At 42.7% G+C, this 27,157-nt stretch overlaps 1 protein-coding gene across 1 annotated transcript; it reads right to left on the bottom strand.

The window, feature by feature from the left end:
- Positions 1-22,429: 22,429 nt before the first annotated feature.
- DUSP6 (dual specificity phosphatase 6) lies at positions 22,430-26,998 on the bottom strand. Its single transcript, XM_058741833.1, has 3 exons — positions 26,148-26,998; positions 25,065-25,502; positions 22,430-23,959 (listed from the first exon to the last, which is right to left on the bottom strand). The coding sequence occupies exons 1-3, from the start codon at positions 26,545-26,547 to the stop codon at positions 23,652-23,654; spliced, it is 1,146 nt and encodes a 381-aa protein (XP_058597816.1). The 5' UTR covers positions 26,548-26,998; the 3' UTR covers positions 22,430-23,651.
- Between the last annotated feature and the right edge of the window lie 159 nt (positions 26,999-27,157).

Genomic DNA, 27,157 nt, shown 5'->3' with positions numbered 1-27,157 from the left:
TCACCTTCCCCGCCCACCTCCCTGACCTCATCTCCCACCTTTCACCAGCTTTCTCTGCTCCACTCCTCTGCCAGGCTATCCTTGCGTCCTCCCACCTGCCAGGCATTCTCCTACACCAAAGCCCTTGCATATATCGTCACCTCCCCTAGAAAGTTTTGTCCCCAGTTTTCTGCAGCATCCACCTCGTCAAATCCTCAGGCATCTTATCAAATGTCACTGTACCAAAAAAGCCTTCCCTGACCACATCATATAAATGAGTAATACTTTATTTACCTTGCTTTGTTTTCCTCTTTTGTACTTCTCACCACAGGGCCTATCGCATAATGCATTTATTTCTTGATTTAAATTCTTGGTCTCAGGGCACCTGGCTGGTTCATTCAGTAGAGAATGCGACTCCTGATATCAGGGTTGTGAGTTCGAGCCCCACATTGGGTGTAGAGATTACTTAGATGGATGGATAGAAAGAAAGAAAGAAAGAAAGAAAGAAAGAAAGAAAGAAGAAAGAAATAAAGAAAGAAGAAAGAAAGAAAGAAACAAAAAGAAAGAAAGAAAGAAAGAAAGAAAGAAAGAAAGAAAGAAGAGAGAAAGAAAGAAAGAAAGAAAGAAGAGAGAAAGAAAGAAAGAAGAAAGAACGAAAGAAAGAAAGAGAGAGAGAGAAAGAAAGAAAGAAGAAAGAACGAAAGAAAGAAGAAAGAGAGAGAGAGAGAGAGAGAGAAAGAAAGAAACAAACAAACAAACAAACAAACAGTTTGTGGCCTCTTCCACTGGAATGTAAGCTCCATGAGAGTAGAGGCTGTCAGTTTTATTCACTGCTATCTACCCAGACTAGAACAGTAGAAATATTTGTTGAATGAATAATGCTAATACACTTCCTAAAATCTGAAGTCATTTAGATGGAGATAAGAAAACATATTTAATATGAAGACATAAAGCTGGATGCACTTTCATATTACAAAATAGTCTCTAACTTGGATCCACAAATAGTGCCTGATGTCCAAAGTCAGGAAGCATTCTGCTTAGGGAAAAGAAAACCACCCAACTAGGGCGCCAAGGGGCCCGAGGCTGGGGAAGCAACTCTGTCTTTAATAAGCTGTGCAATCATACACAGTAACTAGAACCTACCAAAACCTCAAGCCCCTTAGCTATAAAACGCACATGATTTAATAATTCCTGCGCTCTTTATCTCATAGGTTTTTGCATGTGGTAAATGGGACAATAAATGTAAACATCGTTTTGCAAAGCTGAAATGTTTAAGAAATGCTAGGGACTTGTGCTTGCCCAGCTAAGGAAGGAAACAGTGGGATGAAGGGAGGGGTTTGTCAGGGCGGTGGGGGAGGGATCACGGATACCAGGACTGTTGGGCCATTGAGCAAAGACTGGTATTTAGAGACCAGAATGAAAGAAGCAACGCAGAACAGCAGATGCCAGGTCCTTGTTGATCTTTCACACGGCGACCCCCATACGTCTCCCATTTGACATGAATGTCACTGAGCCCAATTAGAATTAGCCTTTCACATAACATTCAAATTCCTGCACTTCCGAGAACAGCCATATAAGGGATGAACAGACAGTGCAGATAAGGGGAGAGGAATGGAGAGGCAAAGGTTACAGAAAAACATGAAGAGATTTTTGCATTCCCCAACACAAAGGACAAGATGTTTCAACAAATCCTATAACTTGGGGGAAAGATTTAGCTAGAGAATATTTACCCAAGTCGTGGGCCACCCTCTTTCCCAGCATTCTTGTGTGGGTATTTTTTAATTAATTTGTTTTTACTTCCAGACCTTATTCTTGTTTTGTTTATTTGTTTTGTTTTTATTTATTTGCTTAATTTTTCATTTCCTTTTGCCGCACTCACTATGTAAGTTGATATATTCCCAGCACCAAAGCCACTCCGTGCCCCCTAATTTAGTCTGCTTCGACACAGAGAGGAACTCATCATGTCAGGCACTCGCCTCCGCTAGAATATATTTTTAAAATTCATTTTCATGCTAACAATGCCCCTGCGAAGATGGTGAGGCATAGAAAATCAAATTGTGCATGATTCTTAATCAGGAAACGGAAGCATTTTTAAAGGCACCCTTCGACGCCTGAAATGAACCTTTTTGGTAATTTCAAGGGTGCCAGATAACTTCAGCTGAATGGTTTTTAAATAAAAATAAAAATGCCGTGACATGTAACAAAGAAGGGAGGTAGCAGTGGCTGTCAAAAGTGGGCAGCCTGACAGCCTCCTGACAGGGAAACCCTACACTGTATTTTTAAACCAACCTATGTAATTTAGGAGAAAAGTCACCACATCTCCTGATAAAGCTTTTGGGGGCGGCTAGAGGATAAGTTTGCAGTGCTGGAAATGGCAGGGCCTCCCACACTGAGAGGCCTTGAGATTCTGCCTTTTTGCAGGAAGAAAGAAAGAAAGAAAGAAAGAAAGAAAGAAAGAAAGAAAGAAAAGGAGAAAGAAAAGGAGAAAGAAAGAAAAAGAGAAAGAAAGAAAGAAAGAAAGAAAGAAAGAAAGAAAGAAAAGGAGAAAGAAAAGGAGAAAGAAAGAAAAAGAGAAAGAAAGAAAGAAAGAAAGAAAGAAAGAAAGAAAGAAAGAAAGAAAGAAAGAGAGAAAGAAAAGGAGAAAGAAAGAAAAAGAGAAAGAAAGAAAGAAAGAAAGAAAGAAAGAAAGAAAGAAAGAAAACCCAAAAGTCTGTATTTCCTGAGTAAAATGGAAGCAGCCTCTAAGAGAAAACACAGAAGTTCCCAGATCTTGGAAATCAGCATGAACATCACCTGGTTAGCGTTGATAACAAGCAAGATGTGAGTGACCTGGTCTGAGTGAGTGACGTGGAGAAAAACTGGTAGCGGGTCATAAATAAATGTGGTCGTTTAACATAATCCCAGTGAGGAAGATGGAGTGACTTTGGCAGAATCTGACAGAATTTGAACAGTAGTGCCTCTAATACTCCCATATCTGGTCCTCAGGGAAATGGTGAGGAAGGAGATTCTTCTCCACAGGGAGGATGCGAAATGTTTTGGCAGAGAGATTATGGAATCCCACCTCCCAACTTTCTCACTGAGGGTGTACTCTTTAGTTATTTAACTCTCTGAGCCTTCGTTTTCCTGACTTATAAAATGGGACTGATGACATTGTACCTGGCAGGGTTGCTGTTAGCATTAAGGAACAGCCAGAATAAATGCCATTTAGTGAGACCAATAGTGAAGGGCACACTCTAAGTATCTGCCAAGCCCTGAATTTGTCAAAAGGGCGCTTAGTATGAGGGAAGAGAAGGGGTTTTCTGGGGGCGCCTGGCTAGCTCAGTTGGAAGAGCAAGCTACCCTTGATCTCAGGGTTGTGAGTTCAAGCCCCATGTTGGGTGTAGAGATCACTTAAATGAATAAATAAGAAGTTTAAAAAAGGGAGGGGGCCAAAGGGGGACCTCACATATTCTTCTTGGCCATCAAGTAAATGCCCCAACTGCCTCCTCTAACTTCTGGATAGACCAATGTCTGATCCCGACATAAGATTTGACTAAGTCTGTAACCACGCCCTTAACTCCCCCATTCAAATACCCACTACACACACACACACACACACACACACACACACACCAGGCTGCAGCCAAGAGCACACGCTGTGCCATTGCCCAGCCCTGGGTGACCGACCCTGACATAGGCCCCCGAAAGGGCAGTTGTTTGACTGAATGCAACCTCTTATTAAAAATTAATTTCTGTCAAACCCGATTACATATGAACACAGCCTCATTGTGATCACTACTGTGATTTCTGGAAACAAACATAGGCTCTACTGTTGCCAGAAGCAAGGGGCAGTTTAGGACAATTCTCAGTCTTGATCCATGAACATGGAGACACAGCCAGCAGATTCCCTGAGGCTCACAAAGGCATTTGTCCCCCAAGGACAGCTATCTGCCTCACCCTCCTCCTCCCGTTCCACCCTGCCTCACACCCACTGCCTCACTCCCTGGAGCAAACATGTAGAGAAAGAAAAGCTTGCTCCCTAATGCAAATAGATCCCACACCCAGTCCAGATTCTACCTCTTCTATTAGTATGTGCTTTCCCTTTGAGAGCTCAGGGTTCCTCCTCTGTAAATATAGAATAATGATGGCAACACCACTACCCAACCCATAGGGTTGTTGTGGTAGATTAAATGAGACAATATATATAAAGCACCTAGAATATAGCGAGCAGAAACTCAAGAAATACTCATCCTATCTCCTATTGCTATCCTGCCTTGTGCAATACTGTACTGGAATGCTGTCTTCTACAATGTTTCTTCTAAATTCAGGGCACAAAATTGGGCTGTTGTTCCTGGAGAGCAATGAGTTGAAGAGAATAGAGCTCTGTGGCTAACATACTCTAAACCAGATTTATGCACCCCATATATCTCTCATAAAATTAGTTTTTTTCCCCCTCTGCATTAATCATTTCTTCTACTTCCATCTCATGAGATCAAGAAGTTAGAGGTAGAGGGGCGCCTGGGTGGCTCAGTCGGTTAGGCATCCGGCTTCAGCTCCAGTCATGATCTCGCGGTTCACGAGTTTGAGCCCCGCGTTGGGCACCATGCTGACAGCTCGGAGCCTGGAGCCTGCTTCAGATTCTGTGTCTTTGTCTCTCTCTGCCTCTCTCTCTCTCTCTCTCAAAAATAAATAAAAACATTTTTAAAAAAGAAGGTAGAGGTAGAAAATCCACTGTGTCCTCCTCCTCTCCCTACTTTATATATCTTCACTATTTTTGCCATCAACTACTTTGACATGGCACTGCATGATCTTCTAACATGGTGGAGAGAACACCAGCTTCTAAAATGGGTGCTACCCTACTGACGTAGAAAGAATAAAAAGAGTAACAATGTCCAATGAGATAAGGGTGGCAAGTCTGAAAGAGGGCAAGCAGGCAATATGAATCAGAGATTAAATGTGTGAGATCATTGACCCAGTCATTCCACTTCCAGGAATTTATCCAAAGGAAATAATTAAGCAAGCATACGCCAATGGTTTTCATTATAGTATTGCTGATCATGGTGAAAAATTGTAAATAAGCTAATGTTCCTCAATAGGAGGTTGATCATGTAAACTATTGTACATTCATACAATTGAATACGATGTAGTAACTGTTTTAAAAAATGAAATAAAGCTGGGCTTTTGAAATGGAGAGAAACTCTCTATAAATTGTTGAAGTTGAAAAATGCTGGTTGCAGAAAAATATGTGAATATAATCCTGTTTATGTAAAAATACAAAAATCTCTTATGTATATTTACATAACCATTTGTAAAACCCAAACTATGCTTTGTCAGACTTTTGAGTGGTTCTTTCTGGTGGGAAGATCATAAGAGTATTTTTAAAAATGTTTTATAAACCCAGACATGATTTTGTAATTTGAGCCCCTACACATTTAGAATCATCCAAACAGAATTTTTAATACAAATAAAGTAAACAAAGAAAAGAAAAGAAATGCAAGTACACACCTAATAAGAGAGCAAAAATTGACAGAATTAAAGGGAGAGATAGACAATTCAATAATCAAGTAGCAAATTACCTCTCTCAGTAATTAATAGACCAACTAGACAAAAATGTCAGTAAAAATATAGAAGATCTAAACACCATCAAGTACTGTGAGCTAGTTGATATTTGTAGGACACATTTTCTCTTCAAGTATATATGTTATGTTCACCAAAATAAACTACATGGTAGGCCATAAAATGAGTCTAGTTTGTTTGTTTTTTTTAAGTTTGAAATTATGTGAAGTATATGCTTTGACCAGAGTGGAAGTAAATTAGAAATCAATAACAAACCATCTAGAAAAAAGTCCCAAATGTTTGGAAATCAAGTAACACACTTCTTTTTTTTTTTTTTTTTTTTTTGAAGAATGTCTTTTTAATTTATTTTATTTTAGGGAGAGAGAGAGGGTGAGTGGGAGGAGGGGCAGAGAGAAAGAGAGAGAGAGAGAGAGAGAGAGAGAGAGAGAATCCTAAGCAGTCTCCACACTCAGTGCAGAGCCTGACAAGGGGCTTGATCTCACGACTGTGAGATTATGACCTGAGCCAAAACCAAAAGCAAGACGCTTGACAGACTGAGCCACCCAGGTGCCCATCAAGTAACTAAGTAATCCATAGGTCCAAGAAGAATTTACAAGGGAAATTAGAAAACATTTTAAGCTAAATGATAATAATAACAATGGAATTTAAACTTTGCGGGATGCAGCTAAAACAGTGATTAGAGGGAAATTTAAGGCTTTGAATGTTTATATAAAATAAAGTCTAAAATCAACAATCTCAAGTTCCTACATTAGAAGCTAAAAAAAGAACAAAGTAAATCACAGTAAGTAGAAGAAATAAAATGATTCAAATAAGAACAGAAATCAAAGAAATGACAAACAGACAAAAGAAAAAAATGAATACGATAGAAATATTGGATGAAGATCTTTAAGATCCCTTTTTTCCAAACAGTGATGTAATTCTGAGTGCCATTAGGATATCAGATTCCCAAAGACTTTCTTCCCATCTGTTTGGGTGACCCGTCATTCTATTTTGCAAACATTCATTGATTTGCATGTTCGTCCTAGGCAAAGCCTCCTAGAAAATAAGCAAGTATATACACCTATTTAATGAAATGTAGTAACTCAGACCCTTTACAAACATGTACATTATAAATATTTATTAAGAACCTACAAAGTACATGACACCGTGTCTTACATATGATTGCATTTATCCATATGCACAACAGTCCTGTTTGTTCATGCAATATTTACTGAGCATCTGGTATATACCAAGCACCCTTCCAGGTGATGGGTTAACAAGAGTGTTTATAAGCTAGGTATTATTGCTCCCACATCACTGTGGAGGAAACGGAGTGTCAGAGAAGTTAAATAATGGCTCAGGATCTGAGTGTTGGTTGAGCAAAGATTTTCAACCCGTCTCAAAGCCTGGTTTTCAGCTATCCTATACAAAAGGACTCTAAGACACAAAGGTAAAGTGGCACAGTTGAACCAACACTTAGAATAGAATATGAAGTACTGTACAAGGGAGATGAAGACATATCACGGGAACATGTCAAAATCTGCTGAAAGGATTCAGAAAGCTTCCCAAAGGAGGGGGCATCAGAGCTGAGATTTGACGGAAGGGGAAAAGTTTGCCAAGAAAGCTGGCAAACACGTCAGCACATTTCGGCTGCCCAATAACCCCGGAAGGGTTGCCATTATGACTCTTTCATAGATGAGAAGACGGAGGTCAAGATTGCTGAAAGGATTTGCTTAGGCTTAGTCACTAAGGTATATGTCAGGTTCTGGGTCAAGTATCTCACAGCCTTTGGTCTCAAGACAACCCTGTGTTTCAGACACCTCTTTCCCCTCCCCCGACCCCTCCCCGGTTAACAGTACTACCACTGGGTCTTGCCTAGAGCTTGGCAACATCCTGTTCCTGGCTACACTCCCAGCTCAGCCTGACTCCCAAGACCAAACCGTAGGTTCTGTAAAAGTTTTCTGAATTATGAGTCCAAAGTCCTGAGTTCTGAAGAGAAGAGTGACTTTAGGAGAGAAAGAGAGAACATTCTTTTATTTAGGCACATGTCAAGAAGCTTGTTCTTCCCACCAAAATAAATCATAGGTGTACCTGAAATAAGATAATAAATAATAAATAAGATAATAAAATCCAAAACAAACAAACAAAAGCCTCTTTCCTTAAACCTCCCTTCTCCCGGCCCCTCCCTACAAGTTGATTCACGCACACTCTTTCAGCTAAGTCAGGAATGGCCTAATTCTAGTTTCCCTTGTTAGAAGGCGTGAATTGAAGCTGCCTTAGCTTCCTCTGTCTTTTTGTGACCTTCTGATGACCTGGGAGCTCCCCCCCACTTTGGTTGGGGCCTCTCCATGCCTCAAATCTACACATCAGTGGGATTTATTTTTCCTTTTGTTTTTAATGGTTCCTCAGAACCATACTCATTTAGCAATCCCACCCACTTCCTTTCTTGTTTCTTTGGCCTGTAGGGTTATAACCCACCTCTCCTCCGGGGCAGGCAGATTCTTAGGGGCCCAGGGTGATTGACTGATTTATAGTTCTCCTTATGTTTGGTTGTTTTGTTTTGTTTTGTTTTGTTTTTCCTTCTCCTATGGGGTAAAAAGCCAAATTGTGTTTTTCTTTCACTATTTACAACTTTGGATGTCAGCTAATAATCCTTCGATTTCTCTTCTTGTATTAGCCTTTGTTTTTTAGTATAATTATAGACCTCAGCACACCAGACAATCTGGGATTAAATTGGCCTATGTTCAGGCTGAAGAAATCATCTTGAAAAGTCAAAACCAGTACAGGCATCATGTTACTAAATTAACATTACTAGGGCCCAACACTAGGAGAAAAAGAAAATATTTTTAAAAAAAAGAAAATATTTAAGGGGGCGCCTGGCTGGCCTAGTCGGCAGAGCTTGCGACTCTTAATCTTAGGGTTGTGAGTTCGACCCCCAAATTGGGTGTAGAGATTACTTAAAAAAAAATAAAATCTTAAAAAAAAAAAAAAAAAATATATATATATATATATATATATATATATATATATATATATATCTTGAAAAGAAAGCAAGAAGAGGAAAAAGAGAATTGTACAATGTTTGACTTAGCCGGCTCAAGCATGTAGCCTTCCTATCCACCTTCACAGGGGTCAGAAAAAAGCCTTGGGTGAGCAGAATAACCACCAGCAGCAAAACTCTGTGATTCTGAGATACAACCATGCAATATGCCAAGTGCATTTGGCATAAAAGAAGGACGTTGCACAGAAAATTTTGTGGTTTTGTAAAGAATTCCACAGGTTGAATTAACTACAAAGAATGCTTGCAACAAGCCTTATGACGAGCTTTCAAAAGCCTGACATCTCTCAGTGGTCTCTAAAGTAAACAAATCTCCCCCACAGTAGTATCGATTTCTATGGATTTGAGTTTCTGCTCTGAAATGATGTAACCTTCTACCTGGGGCAGCTTACAACTACCAAATGACAGAGAAACCGAATTCAAGCTCGCTTCTTTCATTCCTTGAAGAGCATGCCCTGCAGGGCTGCACGTTAGTATCCAGCAACCAGGAAATATTTAGTAAACAGAATTTGCACTCCATTTATTCTGAGTTTACTTTAAGAAGCCACTTATCTCTTTTAGAAGGACTTCCCTTGCCAATCACCTTTTGGAAAAAGCCTGGGAGAGACACTCCCCGAGGACGTGCAGAATCCTAGTTCAACAGATTGTTTGATAGAAATAAACAACTAAACCATCAACATCTTAGGATCTTCCCTTTTCCTTCCAAAGACAATCATTCTTTTTAGAGCAACTGAATCACGTACACGGATGTACACGCATGAACATACATGCACAAGCGCACGGGTGCACCCACACGTGCACATACACACTGCAATGTCTCCTCTGATACATCTTAAGAAACAAGGCCACAATTTCTTCTCCAATGATGGCTTATGCTAAAATACCTAAAATAAATAATAATTTGGCAGGGGGGAAGGGGGTGGATAGGAAGCCCTTAAAAGTCACATTGTTCAACACTTAATTTCACAAATGATAAAATGGAGGCCCAGATTATGCTAAATTTCTTCCAAAAAGAATTTTGAGATAAGATTAGAATTTTTCCTTCTCTGATCTCTCACAGTGGGAAGATCAAAGGCTCTGAGGTCAGAGCAGCCTGGGTTCAAATGCTGGCTTTACCATTTACTGCCTTAGTGACCCTAAGTAAATTAATTTCTCTAAGCCTCCTTTTTCCCATCTACAAAATAGAGGTGATAACAGCTGATGGGATCCTGAATACACCACAGTGAAGAGTGTTGTTGTTTTTTTTTAATCTTTCTGAACTCCTCTTATTTGCCTAAAAACAGAGACTCCTCCAAGAATTCAAATGTCATGAATTTCCTTGCCTGGGGTTTCACCAGGAAAGGTTGACTCCTATCACTGGAGATTAGTCAGCACCAGGATAAGAAATCACCTAAATAGACATTGTCACAAAATTATCGTGTCTCTCATCTATTCTCCTAAGGGCCCATGTATTTTCCTAAAAGTCCTTTGTTTTTTCCATAAGTCCCCTTTCTCCCTCTCCCTTTCCCCTGTTAAGGTGGTATATAAACCCTAAATTCTCACCATCTCCTTGAGACACAATTTTCTGCGAACTCCAGCAAACATATGTGAATAAGAGTTTGTCTTTTCTCCTGCCACTCTGTCTTTGGCCAGTTTAGTTTGCAGGCCTCTGCTTATTAAACCTAAGAGATCAGAGAAAAAGCTTTCCCTCCCTGGCAGAGTTACCCACAATGAGCAAGACGCTGTTCTAAGATCATTTCGTGTATTAATTCATTTGCTTCCCACCACATTCTTATGTTATTTCCATTTTAGAGATGAGGAAACTAAGGCATAAAGAGGTTAGCCAACTTACTTCAAGTCAGACAGCTAGGACTGGTGGAGTGAGGATTCGAAGCTAACAGCTAGCTCCAGAGCCCTTGTGCTTAACCACTGTGTGAGAGTAATCTCTACCTCACAAGAGAGTACCGAAGATTAGACAGGATCCTCTTCATCCAGTCTGACACACAGGAAGGGCTCAAAAAAATGTAGATTCCATTTTTACTATCAGAAAAATGTGATGTGTTGGGGCGCCTGGGTGGCTCAGTCGGTCGACGGACCGACTTTGGCTCAGGTCATGATCTCAAGATTCGTGAGTTCGAGCCCCGCGTCAGGCTTTCTCTCTGTTGTCAGCATGAAGCCCACCTCGGATCTTCTGTCCCCCTCCCTCTACACCTCCACCTCTCATGCTGTCTCTCTCTTTCAAAAATAAATAAACATTTAAAAAAAAAAAAAAGAAAGAAAAATGTGATGTGTCAGTGTGCTGTTGATGAACCTAGAATGTTTCCTGTCTCTCATCAAGGGATTAAGGTAGAACAAGGAACCATAATGTATAGCTAATATTTACTATTTTGTGTTTCAATTAGCTATAGCTTGACAGTGTGGAGGGTGTGGGAGTTCCCAATGGAAGACAAGGACAAGAGAGTCAGCGGGTAAAACTCTGATAGGATTATCCAGCACCACCCAATGGACCCCAACATCCCAGTGACTAAAAAGGTGTGGGTTTTGTTTTGTTTTGCTTGTTTTACCACAGAACAGGAATATTTGTCTCAACCCTGACGGAACGTGGATGAATTATCCCACAAAGTCCCTGGACTCTGATTCCAGGCCTGTCAGCAATCTTGGAATGAGGAGTCCAGCGTGCCCTCCCCTTCATCCTGGGAAGGGAATGGCCCATGAGATGGGCAATACCCACATTGCTGTGGAGGAGTGTAAAAGCAGATGTTAAGAACCCGAGCTTTTGAAGTAAACAGACCCAGGAACAAAAATACCAGCTTCTCCACAACTTACCTGGGGGACCTTTGGCAAATTAAGCTTCATTTAAACTCTGAATTCCTATTTCCTCAACTCAAAGATGGAGATTGACTATCCCTACAAAATCGATCTCATAGGATAGATGGGCCAGCCTCACGGTAATAGCTCAAGGCATATTCTTCGGTAAATTTGTAAACTGACTTTGTGATTTATCAGCCACCAGCAGGGAGTCTTCCATGATTCTTTCCTCCCCCTCAGAGAAAAACCATCCCCTGCCCTCTGAATTCCTGCAGTGCTTCTCCATCGCTTTGGGGGAAATGGGTGATGTTCCTTTCTGTATGCCAGAGAAAAGAGCTAAGCACTTGACATGCATTTTTTCCCATTTAATCTTGATAACATTATGAGGTAAGTACTATTATTATCTCCTTTTTTTCACAGATGAAAAAAGGAAAAATTAAATGAGGTTAAGAAGCTGGTCGAAGATTACACAGGTAGCTAGTGATGAAGCTAATATTTGAACCTACAAGGGTCTAAATCCAGAGCCTGTGTTTAAGTTATGTTATGTTAACTTTACGTTCTCCGTTACTCTATACCTCATAATTATTTATATTCATTATTAGTTTCATTCTGAGGCTGAAAGTTCAAATTTTGTATCCAATTTATCTTTTTTATGGCACTCAGAACATTCTGTAAACACAATAGGAATTGTGTTTTCTTATTATTGAATGAATGAATGAATGAATGAATAAAAATTATATAATTTTTATTCCCCAGAGCCTGTTCAATCATAATTATTTGTACTAAGCACCTTACATCAATTGTCTCATTCAATCCTCACAATTCCATGAGCTAAGTGCAATTATTCCCATTGCTCAGCCAGTGAAACCCCAAGGCTCACCGAGACTAAGTAATTTGTCCAAGGTCGCATCGCTAAGTCACAGATCTGAATTCTCGACTGGGAAGATTGAACACCCTGACCAAGCTTGTAACCATCATTCCACAGCTGAGAACCAGATCCGAATGGAGGTGGCCTCATCAAACCACAGACACATATCGTGGGCCACTCAGCCAGCATTTCTTCTTTTAAAAGATTTTAACTCTTGGGATGTGTCTGGCTGGCTCAGTCGGTGGAGCATGTGACTTGATCTCAGGCTTGTGAGTTCAAGCCCCACACACTGGGTGTGGAGCCTACTTAAAAATCGATCAATCAATAACAAATTAAACTTTTTAACTCCTAATTGCTTTCGTCAAGGAGCAATGTTTTTAAAAATTTAATGTTTATTTTTGAGAGAGAGAGAGACAGAATGCAAGTGGGGGAGGGGCAGAGAGAGAAGCAGGCTCCAGGCTCCAGGCACAGAGCCCCACAAGGGGTCTCGAACTCATGAGCTGTCAGATCATGACCTGAGCCGAAGTTGAACACTTAATCGACTGAGCCACCCAGGTGCCCCAAGAAGAGCCTTAAATTTTGGATAGAGATCAGTGGCAATTTCAAATTTTCCTCATAGGAAGGGTTTGGGAATAGCAATTTCACTGTAACTGAGGTGGAGAGGGAAGGAAGGACAAGGAGTTTTGTTTTGATTATTATAAAGCTATATTTTCATAGGAGGCTCACTATTTTTTAATCAGGTTCTAGTGTTTTTTGTGCATCGCCAAGAGATAATTGCTCTTCTGTTTGAGGGTATATTTTAAAACGTGTGTTCCATGAATCTGTACGTGGACCAGTCTTGCTTACCATTTCTTTAAAGTGATTTAAACATCAATAAAGTGAAGTCTCAAATTTATAAAAAGACACCAAGGTTTTCTGGAAATTGCAAAACCAACCTGATAAGAATAAATGTCAAGAGGATCTCGTGGAGCTACATGAGTGGGCGGAGAACATTTGCGTTCAGTGGAGGTGGTTCACATAATGCCAACAGGAAAAGAGAACCCCCCTCGTTCTCGGGAGACCAAGGCTTTCTGAGTGCAGACGTGATCCAGGAAAAAGATGATGGCATCATTGCAGCCCATTCCCTGAAGAAGTCGGTCCAAAGCATTGTGGCAGTTACAAAAGCAAGCATCATCAGGAAGGATGTTAAAAACAAAATAGAAAGCACAGTCTTATGAGTGCTCGCACATACACACGCACACACACATACACACGGAGACACCAGAACTCATCTGCTACAGAAACACTGGGTAGAGTTCCAGTCATTAAACCTCCAAAATGTCATAATGAAACTGGAACATGACCAAAGAAGATCACTCAACAGTGTTAAGGTTTGTAAAGAAACTGGAGAGACTTTAAAACGCTTCAGCCTGAAAAGACAAAATATGAGTGAGCGTTGGTAGGCCAGAATCTAGAAAATCACAAAGGTATTGATAGAGTGACACCAAATCACAGCAGAGCAGACCTAGAAACCCTGGTGAAATTAGAATAAAGTATTTTTAGGGAGATTCAAGTGCTACTTTATAGAACAGGGAACAAACTAGCAACAACAACAAAAATAACTCTACGAGAGCCTATAGTAGTGAGCTCATGAAAACTTATGATGCACTTATAGCTAAACTATGGGTTCAACTTTTTGACGTCCATGTTATGAAAGACATCCATCAAGTTCCCTTTTACTCTATTCTTTGAAGACCCCAGGAGAGGAGATGCTAGAAGAAATTAGCTACTGGTTTAAAATCTACAGCATATCTGGTAATTCCCAAACTGGTCAATCTAAAGAATCACTTGTGGACCTTAAAACAAACCAAGAAAAAAACAAATTGCCAGGTCTAATTCAGTAGATCTGGGACTTGGAGACCCAAAGAGAAAAATCCTTTCCATAAAATAAAAAAAAAAAAAAAATTTTTTTTTTTTAATCCAGAGAGTAATCTGATTGACTGGATTTGAATCCTGTCTCATCCCTGAACCAATCACTGAGAGGGGAAACTGACACACTCTTCTTGCCCTGGCCTGGATCCTGTACCCTCCGGTATGGTGGAAGTGGGGTTCTCCCCAGAAAGAAAGTGGGTGATTAACATTCAGTCTCCCCTTTTCCCCAAGTAATAAAACCTCAAGTATTTTAAGGGAAGTACATGCCCAGCTAAACGTTTATATTCCCCAGTCTCTCTAACTATGGCCATGTGGCTAATTTTGGCCATTAAGTGCCTAGAATTTAACTCTGGTACAGGATTTCCAGGAAGCTTTTTTCAGGGAACTGACTCTGCAGGAAGCACACTCTTTTTCTTTCCTCCTTCCTCCTCCCTCCTGACTGAAATGTGGATATGATGACTAGCACGAAGCCACCATATTGTGACTGTGGGAATCAAAGCTTGAGTTTCGAATGATCCCATGAAGTTGCCCTTACCAGGCCAGCATTTCTCACCTCCTGACTTTTACAAAAGAGAATAAATCCTCGCGAGTTTTGACGACTTTTAGTGTTCATTCACTATTTTAGGCTTCTGAACCTAATTCTCCACTGAAACTGTAGGATTCTATAACCAGATGTTGTGGTATTATGATTTATAAGAAATACATACATTGGTCTCTGTCCCAGTCCCTGACACAGGGCTCCTGAAACCCTTGCAATTTCCTGGGTAATAAGGAGCGTCTTTCATTCTCGTGAGGTGACTCTGAGTGGGATCCTAGATGGCTGGTGGGTGAGGTCTGGTTCCAGGAAAGAAAAAGCCATGATTAGAAGTTTGGAATTTTCAGTTCTGCTTCCCATTCCCTTTACAAGGAAGAAAGGCTAAAAAGAAAAAAAAAATGGAGTTAGTGAGCAGTCATATGCCTGTGTGATGAAACCTCCATAAGAAATCCCAATGGCGTAGGGTTCAGAAAGCTTCTAGGTAGATGAACACATCCCTGACAGAAGTATGGCATGTCCTTATTCCATGGTTACAGAACCTTCTGCCCTTGGGACCCTCCCCAACTTTGCCCCATTACTTCACTTAGCTTTATCCTTTAACATATCCTTTTATAATCTAATAAACATGTTTCCCTGAGTTCTGTGAGCTGTTCTAGCAAATTCATTAAACCTGAGTAGAGGGTTGGGGAAACCTCTGATCTGTAGCCAATTGGGACAGAAGCTGTGTGTAACCTGCGGACCTGCTCCTTGCTGTTGGCATCTGAAATAGGGTGGAACCAGTCTTCAGGACTAAGTACTTAACCTGTGGGATTGGACACTATCCCCTGGTAGATAGTGTTAGAATTGAATTACATTGTAGGACGCCCAGCTGGGGTCATAGAGAATTGCTTCGTGTGGGGAAAAAACGCCACACATTTAGTGACCAGAAGTGTCAGAAGTGAAGTGCTCTGTGAGTAGTCAAGGAGACACAGAAGAAAGACCCACAGGAAGGAAGAACTGGAGTTTTTCCAGTTCAAGATGTAACTAACAAGAGAGGTGAGGTTCACCAAAACCACAGTTATTTTTACACTCTGCAGATTCTCTTTATTTTTTTTTAATGTTTATTCATTTTTGAGAGAGAGAGAGAGAGAGAGAGAGTGCAAGTGGGGGAGGGGCAGAGAGAGAGAGAGAGAGGGAGACACAGACTCTAAAGCAAGCTCCAGGCTCTGAGCTGTCAGCACAGAGCCTGATGCAGGGCTCGAACTCATCAACTGTGAGATCATGACCTGAGCCGAAGCTGGACACTTAACCGACTGAGCCACCCAGGCGCCCCTGTAAATTCTCTTCAAATGTTATCACTCATATCCCTGAACGTTCTGATTTTTGCTCTCTGTTCTATACTTTGAAAAATACTTTTGCAAGACCTTATGAAGAATTTGTCTTCTACTACTTCCAAAGCTAGCCACAATTCATCACCTACAACTCTAACATCCCTTTTGCTTCTCTGTGAAAAACCACCCTGTCTTCCAAAGTTGGTTCAAGATTTAGTCTACCCCAAAACCCTTCCAGACCAGCCCCACTTAAGTCTAAATCATCAAATGTAGCTATTCTTTCAACTCAATCTTTGTAACTCTGTTTCCATGTTTATTAAATAGATTCAATTAGTGGTTTTCAAACATTTTAAGCCACAATTCCCTTGATTCGAAAACCATGGGCCTCTAAGACATCCATGCAAGATTACGCAGGTTGGCCATGCATTTTTATCACTGCCTTTCTGATTGGCACCTTTTAGAGTTGTGCAGTGCACAATCCACCCCAAATGTACCTACATCCATCCCTGAGGGGGAACAAAGTTTGAAAAGCATTGCACTGATATTTTCAGTGCATATCATCCATGAAAGACTAGTATTTAGAATATCAAAGCACTGCTTATATCAATTTAAAAAAACCATAAATAACTCAATTGAAAACTTGGCAAGAGATTTGAATGGGAACCTTGCAAAATAAAATCTCCTTTGACCAATCAAGACAAGGACTCACCCTCATGTGGAATCCGATGATGAAAATTAAAATCATAATAAGTAATCACTTCATATCCACAAGGTCAGCAAAAAAAAACTAAGAAGTCTGACAATGGCAAGTGTGGACAAAAATACGGAACAATATGAAAACTCAAATATTGGTGGTGGTGAGGTGAATTGGCACAACCACCCCATCATCTGAAGTTGGGGATCTACCCAGTTTATGCCAATTTTACTCCCTGGTATATCCCAGGGAAATGTGTGCACGTGTGCATCGGGGTACATGCACAAAGATCTTCTTAACAGTATTGTTCATAATAGTTAAAAATGGAAAAAACTCAAATGCCTATCAAAGTAAGATGATCTACTACAATAGAATACTATGAAATACAATAGAATACTAGTTTGCTTGAAAACAATTCGCTGTCATTGCACCCAGTAACTTTGGTGTGAATCTATCTCAAACAACATTTTCTCTGCCAACATGAAAACATTAATATTCTTTTATAAAACTATTTCATATTTTATTTTAGGGTCAATCTTAAGGATTTTTTTTTTGATGGTATTGCTCTGTTGTGAATGTTAGAGACAGATGAAAACAGGGCTGGATTGAGAAAATAATGGCACCAGTTCTTGACAACTATAATGTTGATGAGATGGGATCATGAGACTAATCTGGGTCACTATGGCTTCTTAAAGTCTGACATTCGGTCTCCACATAAGATGTGGCAGACAGTGTTTCCCCAAAATGGCTACAACAATATTTTCCATCCCATATTCTCTTCCAGAATCTTACCCCACCTTCATCTCCTGTCTTAGAATGGCATAGATATCGGCATACAGCGGAAGTAACTTCGAAGACTAGGTCCTTTTTTTTTTTTTTTTTTTTTTTTTTTTTTTATTTTTGGGACAGAGAGAGACAGAGCATGAACGGGGGAGGGGCAGAGAGAGAGGGAGACACAGAATCGGAAACAGGCTCCAGGCTCCGAGCTATCAGCCCAGAGCCTGACGCGGGGCTCGAACTCACGGACCGCGAGATCGTGACCTGGCTGAAGTCGGACGCTTAACCGACTGCGCCACCCAGGCGCCCCGAAGACTAGGTCCTAAAAGTCAGTACAGTTTCCACCAGGCTCTCTCCCTTGGGGTCTCACCTATGGAACTCAGACACTGTACTGTGGGAAAATTTAGGCCACACAGAAAAGAAGCAAAGTCTCTGGCCCTAAGCCTTGACTGTGCTTCTCACTGACGGCCAATACCAACTTGCCAACCATGGGAATGAGCCATCTTGGAAATGGAGCCTCTGGCCCACAGTCGAGCTACTCTAGATAATAAGACTCTGAAGAGAGATCAGACTTCTCTGCAGAGGTCTGCTCAAATGCAGACTCAGGAAGAGAATAAATGATTATCATTGTTTGAAGCCATTAAGTTTCGGGGTGGTCTGTTACATAGCAGTAACAACCAGAACACAAAGGAGTGTTCCTGCTATAATTGCCCTGGGAGCTATGTGCTCCCCCAAATCCCCTTCTTTGTCCTGTCTTCTTTCTTCCTTCTCCTGTTAATATTTGCTGTAGGAATGAAACTGGACCTAATAAAAAAGGCTTAATGTAATACTTAGGTTGTCTCCAAAAGCAGGTAAGGGGGAATTCTAGCTTAGAAGAAGCTCCTTTTTTAGATTTGCTTGATGCTTAGCGTATAATCAAGTCTTGAATGGTATTTCTTCTTTTTTCCTTTGTGTGTTAAGGGTTCATTTTTGAAGATATAAGTGGTCCAAAACCTCTCTTTCCTAAAAAGCACTGGAGATAAATACACTCTCAAAAGGTATTTTCCATGGCAAGACAGGGAGGTAGGTGAGTCAAATTGCATACATGTTGGCTGTTAATCCTTTCGTATATAAAATATCATGTCTAAAATGTAATTTTGACTATTGCAGCCTGTAGGGACATACAAGGACCTGCCTGATAGTTCCTTGGGGGATCTGCTTTGATTTGGGACACTAGCAGAAAGATTAAGCGGTCAAACTTCAAAATATGACATTGCCTTCAGCCTTTGAGGGCTCGTTAAGTCTTCCATTGCCTTTGATTTCAACCTTGTTTCATCGGATCAGTGCAACACAGATCAAGGCCTGGATAAATATTTGTGAATTGTTTGAACTTTGTTTTGTGCCCTTAAATACTCTTAGGAGATCAATTTTGAACTTTAAAGAAGTTTGAGGATTCCATCAGCAGAACCGGACTGATTCAGGGCCAATTGAGATAAGAACACAAGAGGAGTAAGGGTATTTGAAAGTCCGCAGGATCTTCTCGAAAATGATTATTACTGAGTAACTGCAACTAAATTTATACCCCCCCAAATCCTTTTGAAACAGTTTAATGTCCAAAGAATGATTTTTTTTAAAGATGAATTTTCAAGAATACTTAACGCCAGCTACAGCTGTGTCTCTGTGTCTGTCTCCCTTTCTCTCTCCTCCCACATCAGCTTTCCTTCAGGAGGGATCAGAGTGAGGAAGTGAATTCTTTGGGGTCAGTTCACTGTGTAATCCTGAAAAGGGTGTGTGGGCAGGAGGGCGGGCCAGCTGGACACATGCTAGCCACCCTAGAGATCCTTAGGAAAATCAGTTTTGTAATTTATGTGCTCATGGACCCAGTATAGGGTAGGTTCTCCATGGAGGGAGAAGACGGGACACCACATCCCTCTGGTGACACATCAGCTGGGGCCCTGTGGCTTTCTCATGATTTTACTGTTGAATTTGGGTTTCATTTGGCAGGCCACTTAATCTCTGCTTCCTCCACTGCCTCAGCTATGAAACGGGGTCACCACTTCCTAGCCAACCCAAGGGCACCTTGTAAAAATGAGCAAAGACTGATGACAAACAGTTTATAACAAGAAGAGCTAAAGCTTCAAAGCTGCATTCTACCACTTGCCATTCGATGACTTTAGGCGTCTCTCTGCCTCCATTTCTTCAGTGACAAATAAGGCTGATAATAGGATGGATCCCACAGAGCTGTTTTGAGCATTAAGTGAGATGATATGGTGTATCTGATACCCTTCAGAAATGTTACTTGTTTTCGCCTGCTCCTCATCTCGTTTTATCATCTAACATGTGTCACCAATCCGTGACCAGAAGGCTGAAATTATGAGAGAATCCCAGAATGAAAGGTAAAGCCTCTCATTTTACAGACAAGGAAGAAGAAACTTAGGGAGGCTGGGTGACTGGCTCAGAGTATCTGGTTCATTAGTGAGAAAGCGAGAGTTAGAGTTCAGGTCTCCTAATTGCTGGGTCGGGGCAAGCCTCCAATTTTCACTCCTTTGGAGGCTGTGCGGATCTTTCTATCCCCAGATAAACCTTTCTTAGTCTGATTTTAATCTTAAGACCAGTAACCAGTGCACTCCCTAAAGTCTCCCACAGCCCCCATGAACCCTGAAGATAACCTCATCTCTGGAAAGGCGGCCTACCCTCCCCCCGACCCCCTCGTAGACCAGGAAAGGTAACGTTTTCTCCTGAGGAAGAGACCTGAGGAAGCCACTAATGGGGACAGCAGGTGAGGAGGGAGGCCTGGGAGCCGCAGCTGCTGGCAAAGGTTGCCCTAGTAACCGTGCGGGCTCCATTCAGGAAGCAAGCCCAACTCTAAGATGCGAAATGATCGCCTTCACCAGCCCCTGCAAGCACAAAGCAGCCGAGGGGACTGAGGTACAGCCAGGAGAAAGGCAGGCACAGTGCGAGGTGGGGGCCCATGCTGTCAGTTACAACCTTCCACCTTCCATAGAAGAAAAAGAAAGAGAACAGCTCTTTGAATCTTCTGGCCTGCGTGAACCGTAAAAACCACCCATTTAATAGGAGTCCTTTTGTGGCAACAGAGGGGAAGCGGGCACCACTCTGTCACCAGCCTGATGAAACAATATGCCAGGAGAGGGGGGGTAGAAATCCCAAACACTGCAACTTTATGGGGGCCCTAAACTCTTCTTGCTCCCTCTCCTTTATTCAGACTAATGACAAAGGCCATTTGCTACCGATTTATTGGACTCTTTTTTTCCCCTCACAGCTTGAGCTGCTTAAACGCGGGGAGCCCCTTCTCCCCAAATCGCTGTCAGACACTTGCTGAATGGGCCAGGCTCAATTATGCTCCCTCCACAGGTTCAGCTCACACTGTGACCCTGCATGGCTTCCTGCTATTCATATGTGTTACTTCCCCTTTGTGGTAATGGCTTGTGGCACTTGGCCAGAAAACATTATTAATTTCAGAAGTGCACTGACAAACAACAAACCCACAGTGAAACGAGGGGAAGTGCTGAGGAGGCCAGCTGTCGGCTGGAGCAGAGCAGTAGGGGACTCGATGTATGCAGGTTCCAGGAGGAAAAGAGATGATAATCCACAAAGAGGAAATGCACTAAAATTATCCACAGTCCAGAGTAAAGAAAAAAGAAAGGAAAAAACGAAAGAGAAAAGAAATCAGAGAAAAGAAAGGGGGAGAAAAAGCACGCAGCTACTTGAGCTGCAGCTGGACAGGAAATTGCTAACGCTGCTTGCAAATCCCTACTTTGAACAGGCAGTTTAGGGAATGCCAGGAGCGGAAACCGTTCAGAACTGGATTAACACGAGCCAAGTTGAACTGCAACCCACTTCTCCTTTCTCAGCTCTGGTTGACTTGGGGCACCCAAATGGGAAAGACTGAGTTGGTACTTTTCTGCACTGTTTGTTTGCCCTCTAAACATGCTTAGTTGCCAGAAGTCACCCTGGACTGTCTGATACGATTGCCATAATATCAGAGCCACTCGCCTCTCACAACGTAGATCACCAAATGATCCAACTGGCATCTCACACGCACCTGTGGGTGAAAAGCTCATCTCTCTCCTCGATGCAGGTGAAGGGGCTAAATTCATTTGAGAATTCTAATTCTTTTGATTTCCTACACCTGCCCTTTACTTTTATTTTTGGTTTGTGTATCTTTACACTTGGGACAAGGAGAGGGGATGTCCCAAGGAAAGACAGGATATTAAGCCTTTACCTCGAAAGGTACTGTTTAAAATAACTTCCACATAAGGTTCAGTAGTAGCATCTGGCCCACACTCTAAACCAGCTAAGCACAAAGCACATTAGAACAGGAGTGGCAAAGTTTTAGCTCAAGTGTCAATGTGCAATTTTAAAGCCCACATCCAGGCTTGGTGAGAAGCTTAGCTATGCCTGCCACATGTGCGGGAGCAAGGAAAGGGGAGACATCATTTCCGATTCCCTTGATATTCCGACACTAGGATAGCTTGCAGGTAGAAGTGCCCCAGTAACAAACTGGCACAACAATTGTCCCTAGTTCTCCCAGGCATGTGTATTATCGAGTAGAAGGCCCTGACAGGGAAGGAGAGAGGTTAACACTGTGACTATCTTGTTATTCCGGAACCCCCTCTTTATGACTATTCAGGAATAGCCAAACTTTATACTTCAGCAAGGTGTGCAGTATGGCTTCATTTTTCTTCAAGGGCATTCCTATTGTCTTAAATGAGCCAGAGTTGTATTCATAAAGTGTTGTCGGAACACATCATACAGCCAGTTCATTCTATGATGTCATCTTTATTTGAAGCAAGCGGTTAATGTCATAAACTACACCTGAAAAACATTCCTGGGATTGCTTAGGCGATGGGAACTTTGCCCTGCTGTTCCTGTAGTACTTTACAAGCCAATTTCACTTCCCCGCTGAAAAATTCCTTAAAAGTATCACTTCACAGGTAGGTACAATTAAAGAGAGATTAAAAAAAAAAAATACACATTCAATAGCCAAAATAGTCATTTATTAATAATTTAAGGTTTTACATTCTTATAATAAATTTCAGCTCAAAACTTTACACCATGAACATAATGGGGCAACTTGACTCTCCCTTTCCACAATCATATGCACTTCACCTATCAACCGGGTACCCAAGCTCACACACACACTTCCAGTTTTATACAAATTTTTTTTTTAAAAAAAGGAAAGAAACCAACCCAAAGTATTGCATTTGAGGTGACACTCCCTGAAGAATTTTGTACAGAGGTAATATACTGTTTAGCACAGCTGAAGTTTAAAAAAAAAAAAAAAGTGAGCCCATGATTTTGGTGTCTTTCCAAGATATCCCCTTTGAGACAACACAAGCCAAAATATTTACAAAGGTAAGGCATAGTCAAACTACATTAAGAAGGGAAAAAAAATCACAAGGAAGATATATGAAAGAGAGTAAAGGCTGCACCATAACAAGGTCTCAGTGAGAACAGTGTCCATGAAAACGTGATTCAGAGTTGGTGAAGTCAAGCATGCTGCAAATATACCCTTTGGATTAGAAAAGAGCAAACATTTCTGGTTTTTCTGTTTTAAGAAGTGGCGTACTGCTCTCCCTTTGGATGATTTCTTTTAAACCCATCAAAGAAAAAACAAACACAATTCAAACAAACACGGTCAAGTGATTTAAGATCAAATATTTACAATAATCAAATGGAGTATCAGATTTGTTTTCTTTATTATTACCTTTATTTATTTATTTAATTTTTTATATTTTTTTGCAAACTGATACTACAAATACAGAGCTGAAACCTCTCTTTGGCTCCTCTATATGCAAAATTGAATCCGTCTTCACTGAAGACAGTATGTAATCAGTTCCAGGCGCAAAAAGAAACAGTCATACGAGGCCCTAAACACATGCTCCTCCCCTACCATTTGGTCCTACCCTATATACCTGGTGACCCTACAATTCCAGTCCCTGCCTGGGTAGGCTGTACACACGGGCGTGGAGCGAACCTATGGCCCGTATCTATACAGCATGTTCTGTTCTTCCAACAAGAATGGAGCAAATCTCTCCCATGGTAATAACCAATTCCACACGTGGGAACCTCGTCTAATACAGACAACTGGTGTCATTCTGACACCTGCGGCCGTGTACAAAGAAAGCAGCCCAGCTGATGCTGCCAAGAGAAACGGCTAAAGGAACGGACACATCCGGTGAGGCGTGTGAGGCCTCTCACGTGGATTGCAGGGAGCCCGCCTGGTAGACGTTCTGGTTGGAGGGGGTGGTAAAATAGAGCTGCTGCGTGGGGGCCCGATTGTCACAGGGGCTGCTGAGTCCAAGCGTCCTCTCGAAGTCCAGCAGCTGGCCCATGAAGTTGAAGTTGGGCGAGATGTTGGATTTCTTCATCTTGACAATGTCATAAGCATCGTTCATTGACAGATTGAGCTTCTGCATAAGATAAGCCACAGTTACAGTGACCGAACGGCTGATGCCAGCCAGGCAATGCACCAAGACGCCACAGTTTTTGCCCCGGGCTTCATCTGTAAACACAAAAAGAAAGGCAAGCTTTCAGTAGACCGAAAACCACGCTTTGTGAATGATTAGTCTAAAAAGTGAGTTAAAAGAAAAGACAAAGGAAAGAAAGAAAGAAAGAAAGAAAGAAAGAAAGAAAGAAAGAAAGAAAGAAAGAAAGAAAGAAAGAAAGAAGAATCGTGTGTGGCAGCTGGACCCTGCAGGCAGCAGAAAATGTATCATTGAGATAAAACATGTACACTGGGCACAATTACATATTTCAGATATTTTCTGAAAAGGGAGCTTTTGTATTAAGTTTCTGCCAACAACAACAACAAAAAATCCTTAATGTGTGCATTCTTTGCCTCAGCATGTGAATACCAGAAACCCTGCAATATGGTCTTGAATGCCTTTTATACAGACAAGCAGACTGCAAGGGTCTATTAAATTATTCTCCAACTGTTGTGCAGCTAACAATGGAGGTATTCAGGCATTTTAAAAGAGAGAGGGAAGTCACAGGGGACAGCCCATTAGGAGGAACAGGATGTCGACATGGCCTGAAAATGAGTTCCTTTGTAATAGGAAATGCATTACAATGCCTGGAGATTCGCTTCTCCAGGCTTCCAGCCCACAGTCCTTCCTGCTGGGCTCAGGTTACCCTCACTGTCTCACTGTGAACCCGTATCACAGTAACATTCAACTGAATTACAACATCTAGCATTCATAGGGCTTTCCAACAACTAACCTGATGTCCTAAAATAACTGTCAGATCTTTTAAAATTATAAAGCAGTGCTAAAATTGCTGTCAATGAGGAGGACTTCTAGCTAGCCTTTTCCAAGTCCAAAGACTGTGAGAAAATTCTGTTGCCCGATAATACACAGCCCCCTCTCAAATGACTGAATTCAAAGTGTCAGAAAGCACCATTTCAAAGACACCTGTGGTCTGCAGCCATGTCAATAGGCACTTTTTCTTTCTTTTAGCAAGAAGATAAACCAGAATTCCCTGCTTGTAACATTAGAGACCTGCAATCAGACATGCTAACAAGCAGCAAGAAAGGTTAACAGCTTAAATTCTATGAATGGCTAGGAATTTTGCATTTAAAAGTCTGAGGAAGGACTCTTAATTAGTCTCACCTATGAAAGAAATGGCCTCAGGGAAAAACTGGGACAGGTTTTGACTCCAGTGATCCGAGATGGGGATCTGCTTGTATTTAAACTCTCCTGCGTTCTCAAAGAGATTCGGCAAATTGGGGGTGACGTTCAAGATGTACTTGATGCCGAACTCCTCCAACACGTCCAGGTTGGTGGAGTCCTTGGCACAGCCCAAATAGAGGAAGGGCAAGATCTCCACGGGGAAAGAAGGCTGGCTGTTGGACAGCGGGCTGCCATCCGAGTCCGTTGCACTATTGGGGTCTCGGTCAAGGTCAGACTCAATGTCCGAGGAGGAGTCAGAGCTGATCCGCAGGCCCCCGAGCCCCAGCACTGGCAACGGTGGCGAGCTGCTGCTACATGAGCCGTCTAGATTCGTCTCGCAGTGCAGGGCGAACTCGGCTTGGAACTTACTGAAGCCACCTGCCAGGACGAGAAAGGCAATAGTGTAACCTGAGATCCCGTAGTAGTTTTCACAGCTAGTGAGAGCCGCGGCCGGGCGCAGGAAACACCCCAGCACCCTACGAACCCCCTACACACAGACCCAACTATAACAGAAAGACACTTAAATGTGTACCCTCGGGAGTGGAACGAACAGGCCCGCCTTCCCTGGAAACCCTTCTTTTAAATCCGGAGATGCATAAAAGGGCAACTTTTAAAAATATTTTGAGGGACCAGGAGGTGCGATCTGCACACACACACACACACACACACACACACACACACACACACACCATGACCTCTCCTGTCCTGCAAATCTCAATTCAAGATCGAACGATAGAAAGCAGGGACAGGTGGAGGAGACTCCCGGTAGGCAGGAGGAATCGTTAGAAAGAAACAACCCGTGCCTGTGGCCGGAAGCTGGTGGATTCTGCGCCAGCCTGCTCGCGAGTGCGGGACGCTCGAGGTTCGCAGCCGGTAGCTGGCGGCCGTCCCCCGACCCCGCGGCGCGACTCAGAAGCGCCAGTCAAGCGCAGCAGGGCCACTTGCAGTCCTCGTGCCCTGCCCGCAGCGCACAGCCCCGCGACCGCCGCCCGGCCCCGCGCGCGGGGCTCCCCCGGCGCGTACCTTCCAGGTAGAACGCCCGGCAGCCCTCGTCCTTGAGCTTCTTGAGCAGCAATCCAAGCACCGACTCGCCGCCGGTGTTCTCGTTCCAGTCGCTGCTACTCTCGTCGTAAAGCACCACGGTGTCGGTACCGCAGCGCCGGGTGAAGCGGTCCCGGTCCTCGCCACGGGTGAAGAGCGCGCGCACCGGCAGGTTGCCCTTTTGCAGGCGCCGCAGCATGATGCCCGGGATGGCCACGTTGATGGCTGACTCGATGTGCGACGACTCATACAGCTCCTGCGGCCGGCAGTCCATCAGCAGCAGCCGCTCGTTGCCCAGCTCCAACTGCTCGTTGAGCCACGCCACGGTCTTGCTGATCGCCATTTCCGACGCGAAGGGCACGGGTCTGAGCGTATCTATCATGGGGGTCGAGCTACCGGAGAGGGCGGGGTGCCTAGCAGACGCCCCTCGGGGCAGGCATAGGCCGAGCGCGCTACGCGAAGCTGCCGCTCTCTGAGCGGGGTTTAATTCCACCTCGTCCTTCCCAGACCGTGTTAGCGGTTGGGGAAAGCGAGACAGAAGTGAAGCCGGCGGTTCCCGCTGCACCCCGCTGCAGCCGCTCGCTCTTGGTGTCAATGAATCTCTTTGAATGAAGCTGCCCAGACAGTTTTGTTCCTCCCCAGTGAATGAAATCCAATTAATTCGGACTCCCTGCTACTAAGAGGGGAGGGGAAAAAAAAAAAAAAGTCCAGCGGCTCCTAATCCCTCCCTTCAAGGCTGCACCTCAAATCCGCCCAGGCGTCTTTCTCCTCGGATTATTCAAACCTCGATTTGCTCACTCTCCCTTGGACTCAACCCTCGCACACCCCCTGCGCGAGGCAGCTCCTCAATGGATACAAACAGCGAGCGTCTCAATGGATACATTCTCCCGGCCAGCCAATGAGCGCGCTGCGGAAGGGGCTGTTGCCGTGGGGACGGGCCGGCTGGAACAGGTTGTGTTGATGAATTGTTAATGAGTTTGTCATTCACAAAA

This window comes from Neofelis nebulosa, chromosome 8 (assembly GCF_028018385.1).
Source record: "Neofelis nebulosa isolate mNeoNeb1 chromosome 8, mNeoNeb1.pri, whole genome shotgun sequence".
Lineage (NCBI taxonomy): Eukaryota > Metazoa > Chordata > Mammalia > Carnivora > Felidae > Neofelis > Neofelis nebulosa.
This window is presented reverse-complemented; position numbering and strand designations above follow the sequence as displayed.